Source organism: Ursus maritimus, unplaced genomic scaffold, assembly GCF_017311325.1.
Source record: "Ursus maritimus isolate PB19 unplaced genomic scaffold, ASM1731132v1 scaffold_2, whole genome shotgun sequence".
In the NCBI taxonomy this organism is placed as follows: Eukaryota; Metazoa; Chordata; class Mammalia; order Carnivora; family Ursidae; genus Ursus; species Ursus maritimus.
Window position 1 is genome coordinate 29,045,535 of NW_024424452.1, and position 17,684 is coordinate 29,063,218.

The 17,684-nt window shown below is 52.9% G+C and overlaps 1 protein-coding gene across 2 annotated transcripts in view; it reads right to left on the minus strand.

The window, feature by feature from the left end:
* The window catches only part of SNX29 (sorting nexin 29), a 511,108-nt gene that overhangs the window by 38,529 nt on the left and 454,895 nt on the right, over positions 1-17,684 (minus strand). For both annotated transcript variants that reach the window (XM_040635311.1, XM_040635312.1), the window contains exon 20: positions 15,549-15,688. In XM_040635311.1, coding sequence (XP_040491245.1) covers positions 15,549-15,688 — 140 coding nt within the window. The remainder of the gene's footprint in view (positions 1-15,548; positions 15,689-17,684) is intronic.

Below are 17,684 nucleotides of genomic sequence, written 5' to 3' on the forward strand. Positions count from 1 at the left end.
CTACTCCCTGTTACTCAGAACACAAGAAGGACTTTGCAGATGGGATTCATTTCAAGATTTGGGATGAGGAGATGATCCCAGATTTTCTGGAGCGGCCCACAGTGGTCACAAGGGTCCCTGTAAGAGGGAGGCAGGAGGGCAGAGTGACAGAGCAAATGACAGAAGTAGTGCAAGGAGGGGCCCCAATGTGACAGCTCTAGAAGCTGGAAGGGGTGAGGAAACAGATTCTGCCCAGCAGCCCCGGGGAGGAGCCAGCCCTGCACACACCTTGACTTTAATGTTGTGAAACTGACCTTGGACTTCTGACCTCCAGGATTGCAAGAGGACAAATTTGTGGGTTTGTGGTCATTAGTTTCAGCAGACACGGGAGGCTCACACACGGGGGAAACCTCCTCTCACATAAGAAGAGCCAGGGTCCCAAGACAGCAGGGTAAACACTCAGTGCTTTTTCCTCCCTGCCTCCCTTCCCATTGGCTCTGGACACAGGAGTGGTCACGGGGAGTCTGTTAACCTTGACCGCACCCTCACCCCTTACACAAAAGTTAACTCAAAATGAATCACAGATCTAAATGTAAAATTATAGAACTTTCAGAAGGAAACCGAAGAGAAGAATCTTTGTGACCCTGGTTTAGTCAAAGGGTTCTTAGGACTCCAAAAACGTAATGGAAAAAACCAAGAAACTGGATTGCATCACAATTAAAAAGTTTTGTTACAAGACACTGTTAAGAAATATGAAAAGACAACCTACAGACTGGGAGGAATTATGTACAAATTACCTGACAAAGGGTTTACACACAGAATATATTAAGAACCATCAAAACTCAACAGGAAAAAAAAAACCACTCCACCTAATTTTTTTTTATGGAGATTTTTTTTTCTTACTGAGAAACAGAAGACTTGGGTGCACCAAATAAAATCAATTTCTGGGAGAAAAAATCAAAACCCACAACAGAAAAAAAAAAAAGGTAACACCTAATTTTAAAAAATGGCCACAAGACTTGAAGAGACCTTCCCCCAAGAAAAGATACTGAAGCAAGACTAGCACATGAAAAGGTACTCCCTTATCACTAGCCCGTGGAAATGCCAACTAAGACCTCAGCAAGACCTCCTACACAGGCTTTAGAACGGCCGAGACGGGCACTGGGACAGGAGCACATGCCCGCGAGCGTGCGGAGCACCGGAACTGTCCCCGCTCGGGAACACAGGCTGGCAGGTTCTTACACTTTTGGAGCCAGCCATCCCCCTCTTCAGTATTTACCCCAAAGTCCACATAAAAAGCACACGAATGTTTATACTAGCTGGAAACTGTCAACAGCTGGGAATGACCCAAGCGTCTCATGAACGGATCAAGTGCGGTATATCCACGTAATAGAGGACTCCTCAGCACTGAAAGGACCAGACCGCTGAGATGCCCAACTTGCATGCTTCTCAAAGGAAGGGCGAGGAGTGAAAGAAGCCAGTCTCCGGAGGGTGCTGTGTGATTCCACGTAGAGGACGTTCTGGAAAAGACACAGCCATAGTACTGGAGAAGACAGCGGCGGTTGCCAGGGCTTAGGGCTAGGGAGAGCGTGTGACCATGAAGGGACAGCACAAGGGAGAGTTTGGGGTGATGCAGTGGTATCCTCAATGTGATGGGGCTGGGACCTCAAATCTAGACATGCATTACAGTTCACAGACCTCAACTCCAAACAAAAAAAAACTACTTTTACTGTATGCTACTTTTTTAAAAGGTTTTTTTTTCCCCCCAAAGTCAAGGCAAACAGGACTCCAGTCAGTACATTAAAGGTCCTAACGTGGCCCTTCCTGGAGCACAGTGCAGTGAGCCCCCTGCTGGTTCATGGACGGCCGGGGAGGTCATCACTGGCCTCCCTCTACCTTCGCCCTTGTCGAAATCTCATTCACCCTATAATCTCACAGTTGTGCACCCTCCTCCCCTCCTCCACACACTCCCCCACTCACGCACTTCTACCTCCTACGCAGAACAAGCTACTCATCTGTGCTAGTTGCAAAAATGGCCCCGATTATCCGCTGCTCTCTGCCTTGTCCTTAGCCCTGTGACTCTGCAGCGCCTTCCCACTCTGACCCTGGCCGAGGGGATGTTAGCAACCAGGACACAGCCAGGGCTGGGAAAGAGTTACAGGGGTTGGGCTTTCCCTGTTCTCGCTCTGCTGCACATACCCCAGCAGCCTCCCTGGCCCCCGCTGCTCCATTATTCCCAGGCGAGGCCATCCTGGACCAGCTGCCAGCCAGCCGATCCCCAGACGTGGACGCAAACATGGCCACGGTCAGCTGGCCTCCCAGCCCATGGCCCACTCCGCCGTGATTATGGAGTGCGACCAGGGGACCGTGGGGGTTTGCCACACAGTATTAACATTGCAGTAGATACCGGACACCTCACCCAATAGTCAACATTCCCAGTTATCCCTCACAGATCTCACCTAACAAGTGCGGGCGAGAGTGCGGTGTGCGCGCGCTGGCCCACTGAGAAAACACCGAGGGCAGATCGAGCACACTTTGTGTGACAAGACAACCAGGTTGGCAGAGAGCCGCCAACTTCCTGTGGGCTGCAGTCTCACCTCCCCGCTATCAGAGAACTTTCATTACTTGTTATTTCTTTACTAACCCTAAAATAGGATGGAGGTTATTGTGCCCAAAATAACCTAATCTGCTTCCCTTGCTCCACACTGAATTTTCAGATGCTCCAATGTTTAAAAATAAAAGACAGGAAGTAGGACAAGCAAGTGTAATACTATTTAAGCTGCCAACTCAAATCATTTTGGGACTGAAGTGAGAGTCTGAACAAAGGATTAAGTGAAACGCGACCACAGCTAAAATAAGTCCCCTTGGAGAAGCTCCTACTGGGTGACACTGCACGGAATCCTCTCGCCAAACCCGCGAGGTCTGTGCTACTGGCCCCGTTTTACAGATGGGGAAACTGAGGCACGGAGCGGACAAGGGCACAAGCCCGCTAGGTAGTACAGCTGATGTGTGATCCAAGCTCTTGCTCTTTCACTGAGGTACCAAACTGTCCTTGTTCATCCTATGAGAAGCTCAGAGCTTGGGCTTATCCATTATAAGGAAATTGGACCATCCATCAAACACAGCAGTTTCCTGGGGTGAAAAGAAGGGCTGCTGTTCTGGGGGAATCTGGCACTCGGCAGCCTGGTCTCAGCAACTTTGGGTTCGGCCACGGGGACGCCATCTTCACGCTGACAAGCTCACAGAGCCTCAGCTGCCTCTATCAACTTGACCACTATCTGGAAAGAAAGAGAGGAACTGTGGCGGGAAGACTCATGAAGACTCATGCCTGCCCACAGCCTCAGGGAATGTGCTTGCTGGGTGCTCCTCTAAGAGCCCCACAGCGCCAAGGTCTACCTGGGTTCTAGGACGCACACGAGCTGTGCATACCCCGCCAACAGCTGACGCTCTGACGATTTTCCCAGCAGGTGTCTACTCTGCACCTGGTGTTCAGCGCTTCAGCCCTGTCCTATTAAATCTCTCACTCAGCCTTCTGAGGGAGAACCTAGTATCAGCCCCACTTTGCAGATGGAGAAATCGAGGCACAGAGTCATTAAAACGTCTAATGCAAGATCACCGAACTGGTAAATGGCCTGACCTCCAGGCCTGTGGGGCTGCAGCCCTTTCTCTTAACGACGATGCCCTTTCTCTTAACGACGATGCCACTCTGCTCATACCTTTAATGTGAAAGTTCTAAAACAAGCCACATCCCAAACTCCAACAGAATGCCTTGTTTCCTTGTACATTAGTAATTTCTCAACCTGCCTTCCCAGAGCGAGCTAGTGAGAAAAACATCCACCACTGTCACAGCAGAGTGACAAAGAGGAATGGAAAAAAGAGAAATCAAAACAAGGCATTGTTTTTCTTCAGTCCATGACCTGCTCTCTTTTCTGTGTGAGGCTTGCTAAGCCAGCTGATTGTGTGCTCAGAGGACGGTGTTCTAGGGGCCGAAGCAGGATGTAGGTCCTCCTTTCCAGTCCAGTTAAACACTCCGGGTATCTTAGATGCATGAAGGACAAGATGAGGCCACAGCCCACGACCAGACCAGGGAGGAAGGAGATGGCTGGGAAGTGTATGGTGGGCAGGCACCCAAGACCACTTTTCGCCCCTGGGTTAAAGCACTAAGGAGGGCTTTAGTTAAAGCACTAAGCACTTTAGTTAAAGCACTAAGCCCTCTTTAGTGCTTTAACCCTTCTGGGCCCCATCCCCAGGCCTTTCTGCAGCAGTTAGTTGAGGAGTTAACCCCAAAGACGGGGAGATGGGTAGGACCTGAGGCAGCACCCACCAGGGCCCCATCACAGCGCGCGCAATGTGACCACAGCAGGGGCAGGTTTAAAGCCAGGGCCTGGAGCCCACACCAGACACCCTCCAGGGGGAGGGGAGGTGGTGTGACAGAGCCCGGGCTTCCCTTCCGAGAGACACGAGGACCCATAGTGGGAACTGGGAAATCACCATGCATGAACAGACTTATGAACACTCTTAGTATATGCTTCATTTTGACCTGTGACCAAGAGTAGAGGCGGCAGAGCCTCGTCAACTCAGCTCTCGTCCCAGCTGCGAGACTACAGCAGGTCCCGTCACCGGCCGGGCTCAGTTTCCTCGTCTGACGGCAGGGCACAGGAACGCCAACCTCAAAGGGGAGATGTGAGCACTTCACGTCAGAAGAGCTCCTGGCCTCACACCTGCTTTCTTCTCGGCGGCCGAGCCACAGACGTTTGCAGCTGGTTTCCTCAGGGTCAACGACAGAGCAGCTTGTCGAGCAGGATCAGGGGCTGTCCAGGCTGGTGCCGCTGACACCGTGGGTCAGCAAACTCTGTCGCGAGGGGCTGTCCCGCTCACTGTAGCAGGTTCGGCACCGTCCCTGACCTGTACCCCACTGCATTCAAGGAGCACGCCCCCCACCTTGTGACAACCGAAAATGTCTCCCTGCACTGCACCTGTCCCTGGGGTTGGGAGGCAACAGAGGCCCCAGTTGAGACCCCTGGGGTCAGGGGCACAAGGAAACCCAGCAGGGCTCAGGAGGGCAGGACACCGAGCAGCAGAAATCTAGCGACACCACGAGAAACATGAGAGGGGCTGACCGTGGCTGCTCTGCATGAAACCCCTTGAGGCAAGTTTTACTTGTGAACCAGATTCTTCAACCTAACAGGTGAAAATAAGAGATTTCCATTCCAACCCTAATAACCTGTGACCAATTCCCCGGAATAGACACAGAGGCCCTCCCAGAACCCACCGTTGGTGGTGAGCTGCTCGAAAGAAAACCCCATCATGGCTGGCTGTTCTAGGTCAACAAGCAGTGCCGATGGGCATGCAACGATGACAAGAGACAGAAAGAATTGCCCTAGAGAGGGTGGGGACAACTGAGGCAGGTGGTCTTCCCGCAAGAGTCGAACATATGGCTGGTCGCAGAGCCGTCTCTGGGGGTCTGGAACCTGCCACACGGGGAAGGGGCGGGGCTGAGGAGCTGCACTTGGAGGCTGACCAGGCACCCCCCTGCCTGCGGACTGTTCCGAGGGCCCATCGCTGAGGGGACCTCCGTCAGGATGGTGGGGCTGCCGCGTCCGGAGGGCTGGCTGTCAGAGCGACCCTGGTCAGTATCTGGTCGTCACCGGCCCCAAGGACCGAAGGGCTTAGCGCCTCCATCCACCCTGCATCCCTTCATGCACTCAAGAGGCTTGTCCAACGCAGGTACTGTGTGCCCTGGAAGCCTTCTGATACACAACGGGCCGCGTGCGGCCACCACACAGATCAGCTGACAGCTAATCTTAAAATCAGATTTTATACTGAGAGAAGGGATTCTGCCATCTGGAGAATTCGAAGATCTGGCCACCCGCAGATCCACATAGTAATAACCGTGTGCGGAGAGCAGCGGCTGACCCTCTCACCCCTCCCTGAGGTCACACCTCATGGGCATTACTCACTTACATGACCTGCGTGGACCCACAGGCATCTGAATTGGCCACCATCCCCCGGTCGACAGGGGTAAACTTGGGGACGTTTGTTCTCTTGCTCTTGAGTGTGGGGAAGGTGCCGTCAAGAAGTAAGATGCTGGGAGATCACAGAACAAGTCAGGAGGGGACTGCCCACCAGGGCCCTTAGTCCCAGTTCAGTGTGTCCGTCTTGGTGGCACACTGCCTCCTCCCCCAGATAACACACCTGGTTAATAACGAACGACAGGGTCAGGGGTGGAGGCGAAGAACAGTGACAAAGGCTGCAGTGGGAAAGCCTTTCCCCTCCATCCAAGCCTGCTCATGTCCCCTGTGACCTTGGGGTGACACGTTAGTGCTTTGCCCCCACTGTGCTGGTGCTTCGTTTGGACACAGCAGAAAAGGGGCCAAAGATTCTCTGAGCCCCAGTGGCCTCTATCTGGATTACTTGGGAGTAAAGGGCACAGTTCCTGAGGAGGGGCCCCAGTCACTGAACTTCCAGCCGAAGCTGTGAACTGTGTAAAGTGCTCTGTGCCACAAGCAGCTCCTCCCTCGTGCACAACAGCCGCAGAGGGTCCTCCTCGGCCCCGGACAGCTGCTAGTTCCAGAACCCGGCTCCCACAGACAGAGGCCTATCCTCAGAGGTGCCGCGTTTCCGAGCTGGGCTATGGAGCTGAATCCCGGCCCCAGCCAGAGGTGGGAGGTGGGACAGGCGGGCTGAGGAGGGTGAGGGCGCCCCCTTGGCTGCCCGGGATGACTCGTTCGCCGCACTTTCCCGGCGAGGGTGACGGGGATGCCACCACAGTTGTGCCGCACCACCTGCTCCGTGGGTCCTCGGCCAACTTGGCAGCGAACGAAGAGGACAGCTTGCTATTTATTCTTCTTGCTCTGGGACTCGGGGCTAATTTTGCAGCTCCTGCATGCGGAGGGGAGCTTCTCTGGGCAACACCCCGCCCTCACGACCCTGACCCAGCTCTGTCCGCATTTCCTGCCTCCACAGGGCCTGCCCTGTGCTCCATGTCCAACCCTCGCTGTCACCTTGTCTCCTCTCCTGTTTCGCTGGGCACCCTTCCCCAAGTCCGTGGAGACCCGTGCCAAGTCTCTATCAGGAGAATGTTCCCCAATTCCTGCAAGAGGATTCCTGGGCATTCTTGGCAATTTCCCAAATCACAACTTGTTCCTGAGACACTCCTGACATTCTCTGTGCTATTTACTGCCTTGGAAATCTACAAAGATAGCTCCCCTAGCTGAGACACGGTGAGTTTGGTGGTACTCAAGAAGAGCTGCGGCCTCGAGCAAACGCCCGAACACTGGGACACACCAGTGCGCACTGCTGAGTGCTGTCCCTGTCCTCCCACAGCGCACAGACCCCCCCCCCCCCACGCTCAGCAGGACTGGGGTCAAAACCATTCACTGTGCTTCCAAAACTTATTCCTGAAGACCATTCACATCAAGTATAGGACGCACATAAGGTTATTAGTATCTATTTTATTTGCAAGAATGACTCATTGTTTGCAGCACACGGAGCCATGAACACACACTTAAAATGGGGCAGCAGCTAAAAGCAAGCCTGACTAATTCGACCATGACCATTTCTCTCCTACCAGTGCCTGCCTTGGTTCCTGGAAATGTCAACCTTAACCACCTCCGTGGGTCAGCTCTTTCTGCTTTCCCTTTGCCTCCCCGGTGTGGATTCTTTCACACTGCGGATGATGATTGCTGTACTTGAAATTTCCAGAAAACTGTGATGCTCTCTCCTGATGTGTTGACACTTTTTCTCGAGGTTGAGCATGTAGGCTTCCTGAGAGGTGCCGGGCAGGAGGTTCCAGCTGATGCGAAGCTCAGGAACTGCAGTCCTTGGAGACACTCATCACTGCCTCTTACCCGGCTCCCAACTCAGCCTCAGGACCCCACAGAGACCAGTTTCTAAACCCAACGCCTTGCTTTCCCTTCATCTGCTCCCAAACCAGCTTCTCTTCTGTCCCCTTTGCACATCATTTGCCCAGACATTTGGCCTCAAACACCAGGCATCACCCAGTTCAGGCCCCACGGTTTCTCTGGGTTACCATGAAAGCACTGTGCCATCCCTCACTGCTCCCCACTGCCCCTCCCCGCCCCTGGCCGCAGGCATGATCTTCTGAAAGCACAGACGTGAGCCCGAAGGCCAGCACGGGCACCCCTTCCAAACATCAGGAGAGAAACTCCCTCGAGACCTTCCACCCCAGGTCCCAGCCGTGCTTTCCGAGACATGCTGCCTGCAGGAGCCAACCCCCTGCTCTCTGGCTACACTGAAAAGAACATCTTTCCCTTTTATGCCTAACAAAATTCTGCGTATCAAACTGGCATATGAGGGTGGGGTTTAGTGACATCTGTCAAGATTTTTAAATGCACCTGCCCTCTGAGCCAGAATGGCTTCTAAAAATCAATCCTACAGACCTATGTGCTGAAATGTATACCTACTGCAACATTCCTGGCAGCACTGTTGGAGGAAGAAAAATCTGGAAACATCTGAAATGTTCCAAGAGAGCAAGGGTGGAATAAATGATAACACAGGCTCTGCAGTGGATACTATGCGGCTTTCGCCAGGAGTGAGCCAGCTTTAGTCAATGAAAAAGGCAAACTACGGAACACTGCGTAGAATCTGGCTCCGACTTACATAAGTATGAACAATTTCTACAAGATTACATAAGCAGCCTGACGGCGATCATGGCGGGGTGGGGGGTTGCACAATACTCAGTCGAGTGACGTTTACTTCTTCGTCTCCTATCTTTCTGTAGCGTTTCATTTTTTTTCATACCTTAAGTTTATCACTTCCTCCAAAACGTCTGCTCCCCAGACTCTCCTTCCCCCGTGCTTCCTTTCTGCTGGTAAAAATAGTCACGCACGTACATGCTTACTATGCGCCAGGCGCTGTTCTAACGGCCTGACACATACGCGCTCATGGCGCCCTCAGGACCCCTGTGAGGTGGAAGCTACGAATACCTCCATCATACAGATGAAGACACTGAGGCTGGGAGAGCTTGTGACTTGCTCAAGACCACACCGCCCATCAGTGGCAAAGCTGGATACAAACCGGGCGGCGTGATGCGTGAGGAGGCACTCTGCAAGCTCCTATCGAATGAATGAATGAAACACACATGGCCTGGTGATATACATGTGCTGGCTCCCGACACAGGGTCCATGTCCTAGCCATCTGTATAATACCCCTGCCAACCTCTCTGCTAGCCAGAGGAGGCACTCAATAAATGTGTGTTGACTTGAATACGGAGATGGTCTACACAGAGTAGACTTGGGGCATCTCTACACCTGCCTGGCCTGGCGGGATGCTGGGCGCGTCATCAAGTACTCTCATACCTGACAGCCAGTCCTCCAACACATCAGGGTCCAGTCACTCCTCACGTGCCCTTCTCTTCACCTTGGCCCAGACACCAACTCTTGCAGCCCAGACCCTGCCTCACCACCTGCCCATCTCCAATTTTATTCTCTCTCCCACATCTAGAGTGAAGTTTTAAAAATGCAAATCAAGTCATTATCACATCCCTGCTCTAAACCCTTCAGTGGCTTCCCAACTCATTGAGAATAAAGCTCAAAGTCAAAGTTATAGCCTCCAAGGCCCCATACGGTCTGGCTCTGTTGAGCTCTCCAGCCTCATTCCCTGTGCGCTCTGTTCTGGCAACCTGGCCTTAATCTGACACAACATATTTGCTCCTGCCCCAGGGCCTTTGCACTTTCCTCTAACTGCACACCTCCCCAGAAATTTGTAAGATTTTCCCTAAGAGAGGCCCCTGAGGTCCCGATCATCTGATGGAAAACATCACCATGAGACTCTAGGCTCTGACTCTGCATTAACTTTCTTCATAGACCTTATTACTTGACAGCATTTGTTTGTCTATTTTTCAACTCCCCTACTCCTTAAAGGCAGGGTTTTTTTTGTTGTTGTTTTTTGTTGTTTGTTTTTTAATCTTTTTTTCTGCTTGGTCTCTACTATAACCCCAGTGCTTGCTGAGTACTTAGTAGGTGCTCTGTTTCAGTGACCGGTGATAATGTTTGCAGAATGTGGGCTCCTCGGACGGGTACGTTCCATGTGTCCACTCAGCACAGTGTTTGTTCTGGAGGTGTTCCAGAGTCCCCCACTTTCTCCGGAACTCGCTAAAGCTGTACCATCCTCTTCCTCCTCCCTTTTCTCCTTCCTCTGTGGAACTGACGTCTCCCCACTCCCCATCAAGCAGAAAGAGATGGCAGAAGTGGAACACGATTACTGCGTGGTGGGAACGCCTGGGGGACACGGAGGTTATCTGAATATTAGAGAAGAGGAGCTGGGGCCCCTGTCACTTTCAAACAGAGGGACTCATTCCCATCTCCTGGGGCCAGAGCCCTGAGGATCTGGAGGGCCAGCAACCTGGGCCGAGCACTTCTTCCACATCCCTTAACAGCAGCCCTGGAAGTAGCCCGGATGGGCTGGAGGTGATTTAACCATCATCTCTCCAGCAGAGCGACAGGATAGCAGGTCCCCCAGGGGAGGTGCCCCTGGCAATGAACTCCCAAGCAACGGGGAGCTTTCCTGCGGGAGAGGCCTGACCTCTAGAGAAGAGCACTGCCACCTGGACCCAGGCTGACCTCTCTGGCTCCCTGAAGAGCCAGAGCTCAGCTGCCGCACCCGGTTTCCCCAGGGCAGGCCCTGCATCACCGGAGTGGGAGATCCCCAGTAGGGGAAGGAGGGCGGAGAGGCTGGCTTTAGGAATAATTCAGAATGACTTTGGGCAAATCACTTAAATGTTCTGGGCCTCCGGTTTTTTACTTGTAGGGATAGATGGATGTATGGCTGCATGAAGAGACAAACAGAGAAACGTCCGCGGGGATTTTATAAGGATTCTCTCCTCCTCTTTGCCGTGAGTCTCATGATTGACAGCGGACATCACGGAGCAGACACCGCGCTAGTTCTCTCACGTGCCCTCACTGAGTACCCCAACAGATCAGCGGCCCTCATACAACTCTTGCCGTTTTATGCTTTATGGCGCAAGACACAGAGGCCAAATCCTTGCCCGAGGTCGCCATCCTCCTTCGTGGTAGAGCTGGGGAATATCACAAACTCCAAACTCCCCACCCTTTCTATTTGGCTACCAGGGATCTCAAATTCCTTTGCCTTTGAGGGCCCGGTAGTGAAGCAAATCAGTGAAGCCAGCCAAGGGGAGATGCGAGACAGGGTGTTCGGAAAGGTGCCCAACTGGGGCATGCTCAGCTTGCAAAGTGAATGCTCAGGGTCCCCCTGGTGGTGCACAGGCTGCGGCATTCCTCCCTGAGCTAACCCCCTGCTCACTGGGAGAACAGGGCAGCTCCAATTTCAGCAAGGAATACATCCAACAGCTTTAAGAGTAAAGGCAGCAGCAGATGGGGGTAGGGGTGGGGGCAAACATCGACCACATTTTCTGCTGAAAATTCAGTTGGGAATTTGTGCTGTGACCTACATTACCCCAGCCTCTGCCCCGTACTTTTCCTCTCCCCTTCAGGAACAGCAGAACACGATACATTTCCCAAGGATGAATTACTCGGCAGAAAACATTTTAATAATGCGCTAAATGACAGCACAACAAATCATTTAAGCCTTCACCGATTTGTGGTCCAGTTCCACGGAATGAATTCTTGGATTCCAAGCCTCCCTCATTAACAGGCTTTCAAAAGAGCACCTGACATCCCCCCAGCGTCTGGGGTAACATCTGCCACGCGCCACGTCTTGGCACCCACCTTTCCCTGAAATGCCGGGAGGACGCAAACAACGCGGGGCTCCCAAGGAGGCAGCCACTGGGGGGCTGCTCCTCATGTGCTCACCATTTTGGGGGCAGACTCTGGGCCCGCCTCATACACAGAGTTCAAAATGGAAATGGCCTGCTTTCTACCGTCCCGCTTTCTATAGCGGACTGCTGCTGGCATTAGCAAGGAAGGCAATGGGAGGCAGAGAGATTTGGAGAAAAATTCAACCAGCTGACTCTTCGACTCAGATTTGTGCAGATGGCAGAAGACTTGCAAGTCCTGGTGCCCCCTGCAGAGCACAGGGAAACCCGGACACAGTAAAGAGAAATGTGCGTGCAAAAGCGGGTTCTGGTGGGTACTGGGCTCCAGGCTGCACAAGCCTCAAGGTTTCAAGGAAGACTGATGGAGGAAAATGAGCAAATTCTACCCACTTGCTTTGACTCCCCTGCCCGCCTTCCCTCTCCTGCCCAAGATGGAATGGGACCACCTTTAGGAAGTTTAGCAGTGGTCCAGCTCATAGAACATGCGTGGGAGCGGAGCATGAGAGGAACGCACTATGAGTAACAGTCCGGCCCCCATCCCGCCTAGATGGAGTGGCCGGTGGGAGGCAGGACTGCAAACTCTAGCCTCCACCGGGGCCAGGCAGGTAACGCAACTCAGTGTACGAAAACAACAGCCCAACACTGACAGCCAGTGGCAGGGAAGTGGCAGAGTCCAGAAGACGACAGGAGCGGAGGTCTCAGTGAGGGCAGGGCAGCCAAGTGAGGCTGAGCGGGATGGGGTGGGGTGGGCATTCATCCATCCCTGCTGCCGTAACAAAACACCACGGACTGGGGGGCTTAAGCAACAGACATTGATTTCTCACTGTTCTGGAGGCTGAAAGTCCAAGATCAAAGGGCTGGCAGATTCGGTTCCAGGTGAAGGCTCTCTTCCTGGCTTGTAGATGGTTGCCTTTCACTGTGTCCTCACGTTGCGGGGGAGGGGCGGGAGAGAGAGAGCACTCTAGTGCCTCTCCCCTCTCCTTTAAGGGCACTAATCCTGTCATATCACCCTTACAACTTCCTCTAAACCTAACAACCTCCCCAAAGCCCTACTTCCAAATACGATCAGACTGGGGTTAGGGCTTCAACATACGAATTATGGGAGGACACAAGTGTTCGGTCCATAACAGGACATGACCAATTCTGATAACAGATTTTTTTTTTTTGACACCGTCTCATATTTTGATGTTGGCATCACTTCAGTTAAGATAAACAAATAGCCAAAGCCCACTGGACTGGTCACAGACCAGGTCAGAGGGGCAGGCTCAATCTGCAGGCTGTGGGTTTGTCCTGAAACACGGGATACGACACCAAACAGCCCGGGCTCCCCGTGTGCTGGCTGGTAACCCCGGCAGCAGCAGGTAACCTCTTTGGGCCTCACTCTCCTCAGCAGTTTAGAGGGAAACCTCATCAAATTGTCATGCCATTGGCAAGTTTATAAGGCTCCACCTACTCGGTTCTCACGAAGACTGGAAGAGATCAAGTGGGGGAAGCACTCAGGGTCTGTAGTAAGTACTCAGTAAATGGAAAGGGACAGGCGGCACTGTCCTTAGGAAACAAGCCCACTTCTGTTCAGTAGCTAAAAGGGGGTTTTAGAATCCTGAGTCAGCATTTGAAAGAGCTGAGGAAATCTGCCAAGAATAATTATGCTTTGTGGGGTTTATTTCCTTAGTCAAGAGAGTTTTATGTTTTTTTTAAACTAGAAATTTGAGGGTGAGCTCTTGAGCAGAAGGCCAGGCACGCTGTTTTCTGCAGGTGATTTCCTATTTATAACACATAAATAGGAAATCACCGCGTGGACATTCACCAGCATGGACGCACTTGGCCAATGTCCACCTTCCATTGCCCCAAAACGAACGGATCTGCAAACTCCACCCTGGATTCCCACCTCACTCAGAAAAGACAGAGGAGGACAGGGCAGCGTGATCTGCACTGCGAGGAAAGCCAAAGGGGGAAAGTGGCTTAATCCCAACTGGGGTCTACACTAGCATTTACTCAGAAGTCTGGTGTCAATAGCGTGTCACCTGCCATAGTCTCTTACTGAAATTCTTTGTATTTTTTAAAGCCTGTGACATCAAACCCTATGTTCTCTGTGCTAATGAGGCACAAAAGGTTTCTCCCTCAGCGTGACGGATGGCAGCCGGCACGGCGGAGCTCGCCCCACACCCTGAGACGCGCGGTGAACGCGCAGTTTCCACCATCCCGCAGGCCGCTGTTTGGTACACACATAGCCAGAGATGCCGCGGCCGCCCATACCCGCAGGAAGGACGCCAGCTTGCGGTGAACAGTCCTTCCTCCTCCTTGGACTCGGGCAAGCAGCCCTGCTCTGCGTCAGGGTCTTAGGCCCAACTCTCTCACTTGGTTTTCATCAGAAAACTTAGCCCAAATTCACAGGACTCAGTGACAGGTTAGCAGCCAGGGAGCTGTCTTGAAAAGAAGGGGGATCGCCCTCGCCAACTGTCACAGCTCTTTCACAACAGCGAAGCTAAGGCCCCGGCCGCACAAGACAATGAGAGAAAGACGCCGTGTCCCATCTGGTGTGTCCAGGAAACAAGGTGCCTTGTACTCGGGGCGGATTACAGGCTTTGTCTTCTCACAAAAGCCCTGAAACAAGTAGAAAAACACAAGCAAGCTACAAGCGGTAAGAGGGGCAGTCAGGCCATTGTCTGTCTGGTTGGAAGTTCAATCTGGAAATGTCAGGAAGTGTGACCCAAAGGCGCCCCCACGGACAGGAGGAGAAGAAGCTTCCCGGTCTGAAGTTCGAGCATCACTGGTCATGAGAACAGGCCCCCAAGCCCGTAGGTGCCGTTTTTCAAGAGCTAAACTAAAAAGCAACTCCTATTTCCCCCGAACCATCACACAGACCCAGACCAGAGCTTCTCAACTAACGAGTCCCAATCCCATTTCCGGGGATCCACAGGTTTGCCGTATGGGGTCTTCCATCTTGTGTTTCCACATGATGTTAATGTTCTAGAAATGATATGATTACGTTCTCTAGCATCAGAAGACGCAACAGAAAACCAACTATTCTCCATCACCTTGGTCCCGATTCCAGGGTATAAATGGGTCAGGCTAATGCCAGACTTAACAGCACAGACGGGACCATCAGTGATCATGTAGTGACCCCAAGTGACAACCACCTGCCCCAACGTGCTGCACAGATGTCCCCCACAATGTGACCGGAGAAGAGGGGGACATGGAGTCCGCACGGAGACACACAGGTGCCACACGGGGCAAGCAAAAAAAAAACGTGCCGCGCTACTGTGAGCAAAGCTTCGGTTTCAGAAAACAGCAACATCCACCGTGTTGACAATTCTAAACTGTAATGATTTTGTAAGTGCTTGACACGTCCACCAATGCCTTTCACTTTCTTTTCACTTTTATGAGATGTAAGAACAAGAAACTTATACCTAATTTTAAGTTAGTTCACACTTAAATTATTGTCATATTAATATGACGTAAGTCAGTAGCAGTGGAGTCTGAGAATGTTTCCTTGCATCCATTACCCACTGAGGCAACAGTGATGGACTGATTTGGTTCTGGAACATTCTGTGAGCTGCAGAGAAAATCAATCTCTCCTTTGATCAGAAGGTACAAAGTATAAAACTGCACAGGCCTGCATTTAGTTGCAAACCTCAGCTCAACCACACCCGTCCGCAGATTCGCGGTCTCGAAGCCCCTTCCGAAGTCCGCAGCGCGGCTCGCAGCGCTGGGAACGCCTGGGCCCCGGTGTGGCGAGGACACACACATACACTTTGCTGGAGAAGAGGAAGGAGGAGGTGCTGGGCGGCGGGCCGGCGTGAAGCGTACTTACACAAAGAAGGGCATCAGCTGCACGAGGGTCTCCTTCTTGGGGCTGGCAGCAAACTCGGGGGCCACCTGGATGACCTTGTTCATGACACTGCGTAGGTAGTTCTGCAGCTGCTTCCTCCGCTCCTCCACAAACTTGGCATCCTGAGGAAACACACACAGAGATGCTCAGGTGTGCTCTCTCCGTCCATCCAAAACAGCCCACAGAAGACACTGCCATCAGTCAGCACCGGGCAGACGGTGGAAGCGTGCGAGCAAATGCCTCGTGCGCACAGCATCCGAGGCTTACATGGGCGGTCCCGCTGAGTGACAGGGAAGACGCTCATGATGTTCCTACTAAGAGGGGCACAGCGGGTCCCTAAAACCACCTACAGTGTGTTCCCACGAATGAATGAAGTCTTACACCTGTGGCTGTTATGTACCGAGCACGTACTACGAGCCGAGGGTGGTGATTGGGCCTGGGGACTGAACCTGGACCCCAGGGCTCCCTGCTGTGTCGCTGGTGGAGGTCACAGGCCAGTGTGGGACACACCAATAAACCCAGGGAACACACAGGCCAAAATAATTATTTATCACACTGAATGCTGCCTTCCAAAGACAGTGCTTAATTTGCCAACATAGGAATTTTCCAAAATATGAATCAGTCACTGCCATTTAGGAAAGGTTTTATTGATAAACAAATTGCACCTTCTCTTAAAACACTAGGCTACGTGGCAGCAGGAGGCCCGCCAGGCTGCGGCTGGGCAGCAGGGCTCCTGCGGCAGGCACAGGCCCCCAGGTCCATGCAGTCTCTCCAGCCCTCTGTGCTCTGGGGCTCGGTGCTCCTGACCCTCCCCACTTAGAGCCCCCAATCCACCCCCGTGTCTCTTGGCCCTCGGCGGCAATGCCGGCCTCCCGCGTGTGCCTGCCAGGCACTAGAACTCGGACCTGTGTGATGATTTGCCATCCCACAGTCGACATCCTTAACAGTTTCAAAATAAGGGGCCCCACCGATTCTGCAGCCCACCCTGCTCATTCATAACTGCAGTGGGGGGCCCTGGATTACTAAAAAGAAGCCCTGGCCAGCCTGTGGGGGGCAGGAAGCTCTGAGAGCCACATGGGGTGAGTAAGGGAGGAGTAGAGAGAGGGCAGGAGGGATGGGGTCATCCATCCTCACGAGCACACAAGAGGAGACATACCCTGACTCAAGTCACATGACAGATGAGAAAGTGGCGGCGTAGAGAGGGTCTGGGTAGCGTGTGCATGAACGAGGTCCCACACACGGACTGGGGCCAGCACAGAGCTGGCCCAGGAGGGACTCAGCAAGTCTGCTGAAAAAGGCTGTGCTCAGAGGCACCCAAGAACCTGCCCAGAGCCTCCCCTGATCTCGGGAGAAGAGGCCCCACAAAGCCCAGCCAAGGCCCTGAGCACGGCAGGGAGATTCTTTAAGTGTTGCCCCATTTAGCAAACAAAAATACAGGATGCTGGGTGATAGCTGAATTTCAGATAAACAATGAATAGTTTTTCAGTATTCATAACTCAATATTCAATAATTCATGACTCAATAATTTCTCAGTATTCAACTACGTACCACACAATAAAAGCTTCCCATGCAATATTTGGGACATATTTGAACTAAGAAATTATTCATCATTTATCTGAAATTCAAATTTCCCCGGGCACCCTATGTTTCATCTGGCAACCTATCCCGGAGCACCAGGTGGGAGAAAGGGTCACAGAGCTGCTGGGGCCGGCAAGCGGCCCCCCCACCCCGACCCACCCCACCAGGCCCTTTCTGGGTCACAACCAGGTCTTGCCCAGAGCCACCCCCGGGCCCGTCTCGGCGCCTCTCCTCGGGAGGGTGAGAGCACTGAATGCTGCTGGATGGGGCACTCCACCTCTAGGGCTGGCCCAGCCCCAGGCGGGGACTCGGGAGGGGAGCGCGCTGGGCAGGGAGAGCAGGAGGTCCTGGGCCTGCACTGGAGCCTCTCACGCCACCGCCTCCCTGGTCTGAATGCTACCTGCCGCTCTACGGTCCCGCGTCACTGAGCAACTAGACGCTCCTCCTTGGGAAGGTGGTTCACAGGCCAGGTGAGCGCGGAAGGGAGCTCAGGAGGCCTGAGTTCTCATCGGCACAAAAGCCCACAAGGCCCGCCTGAGA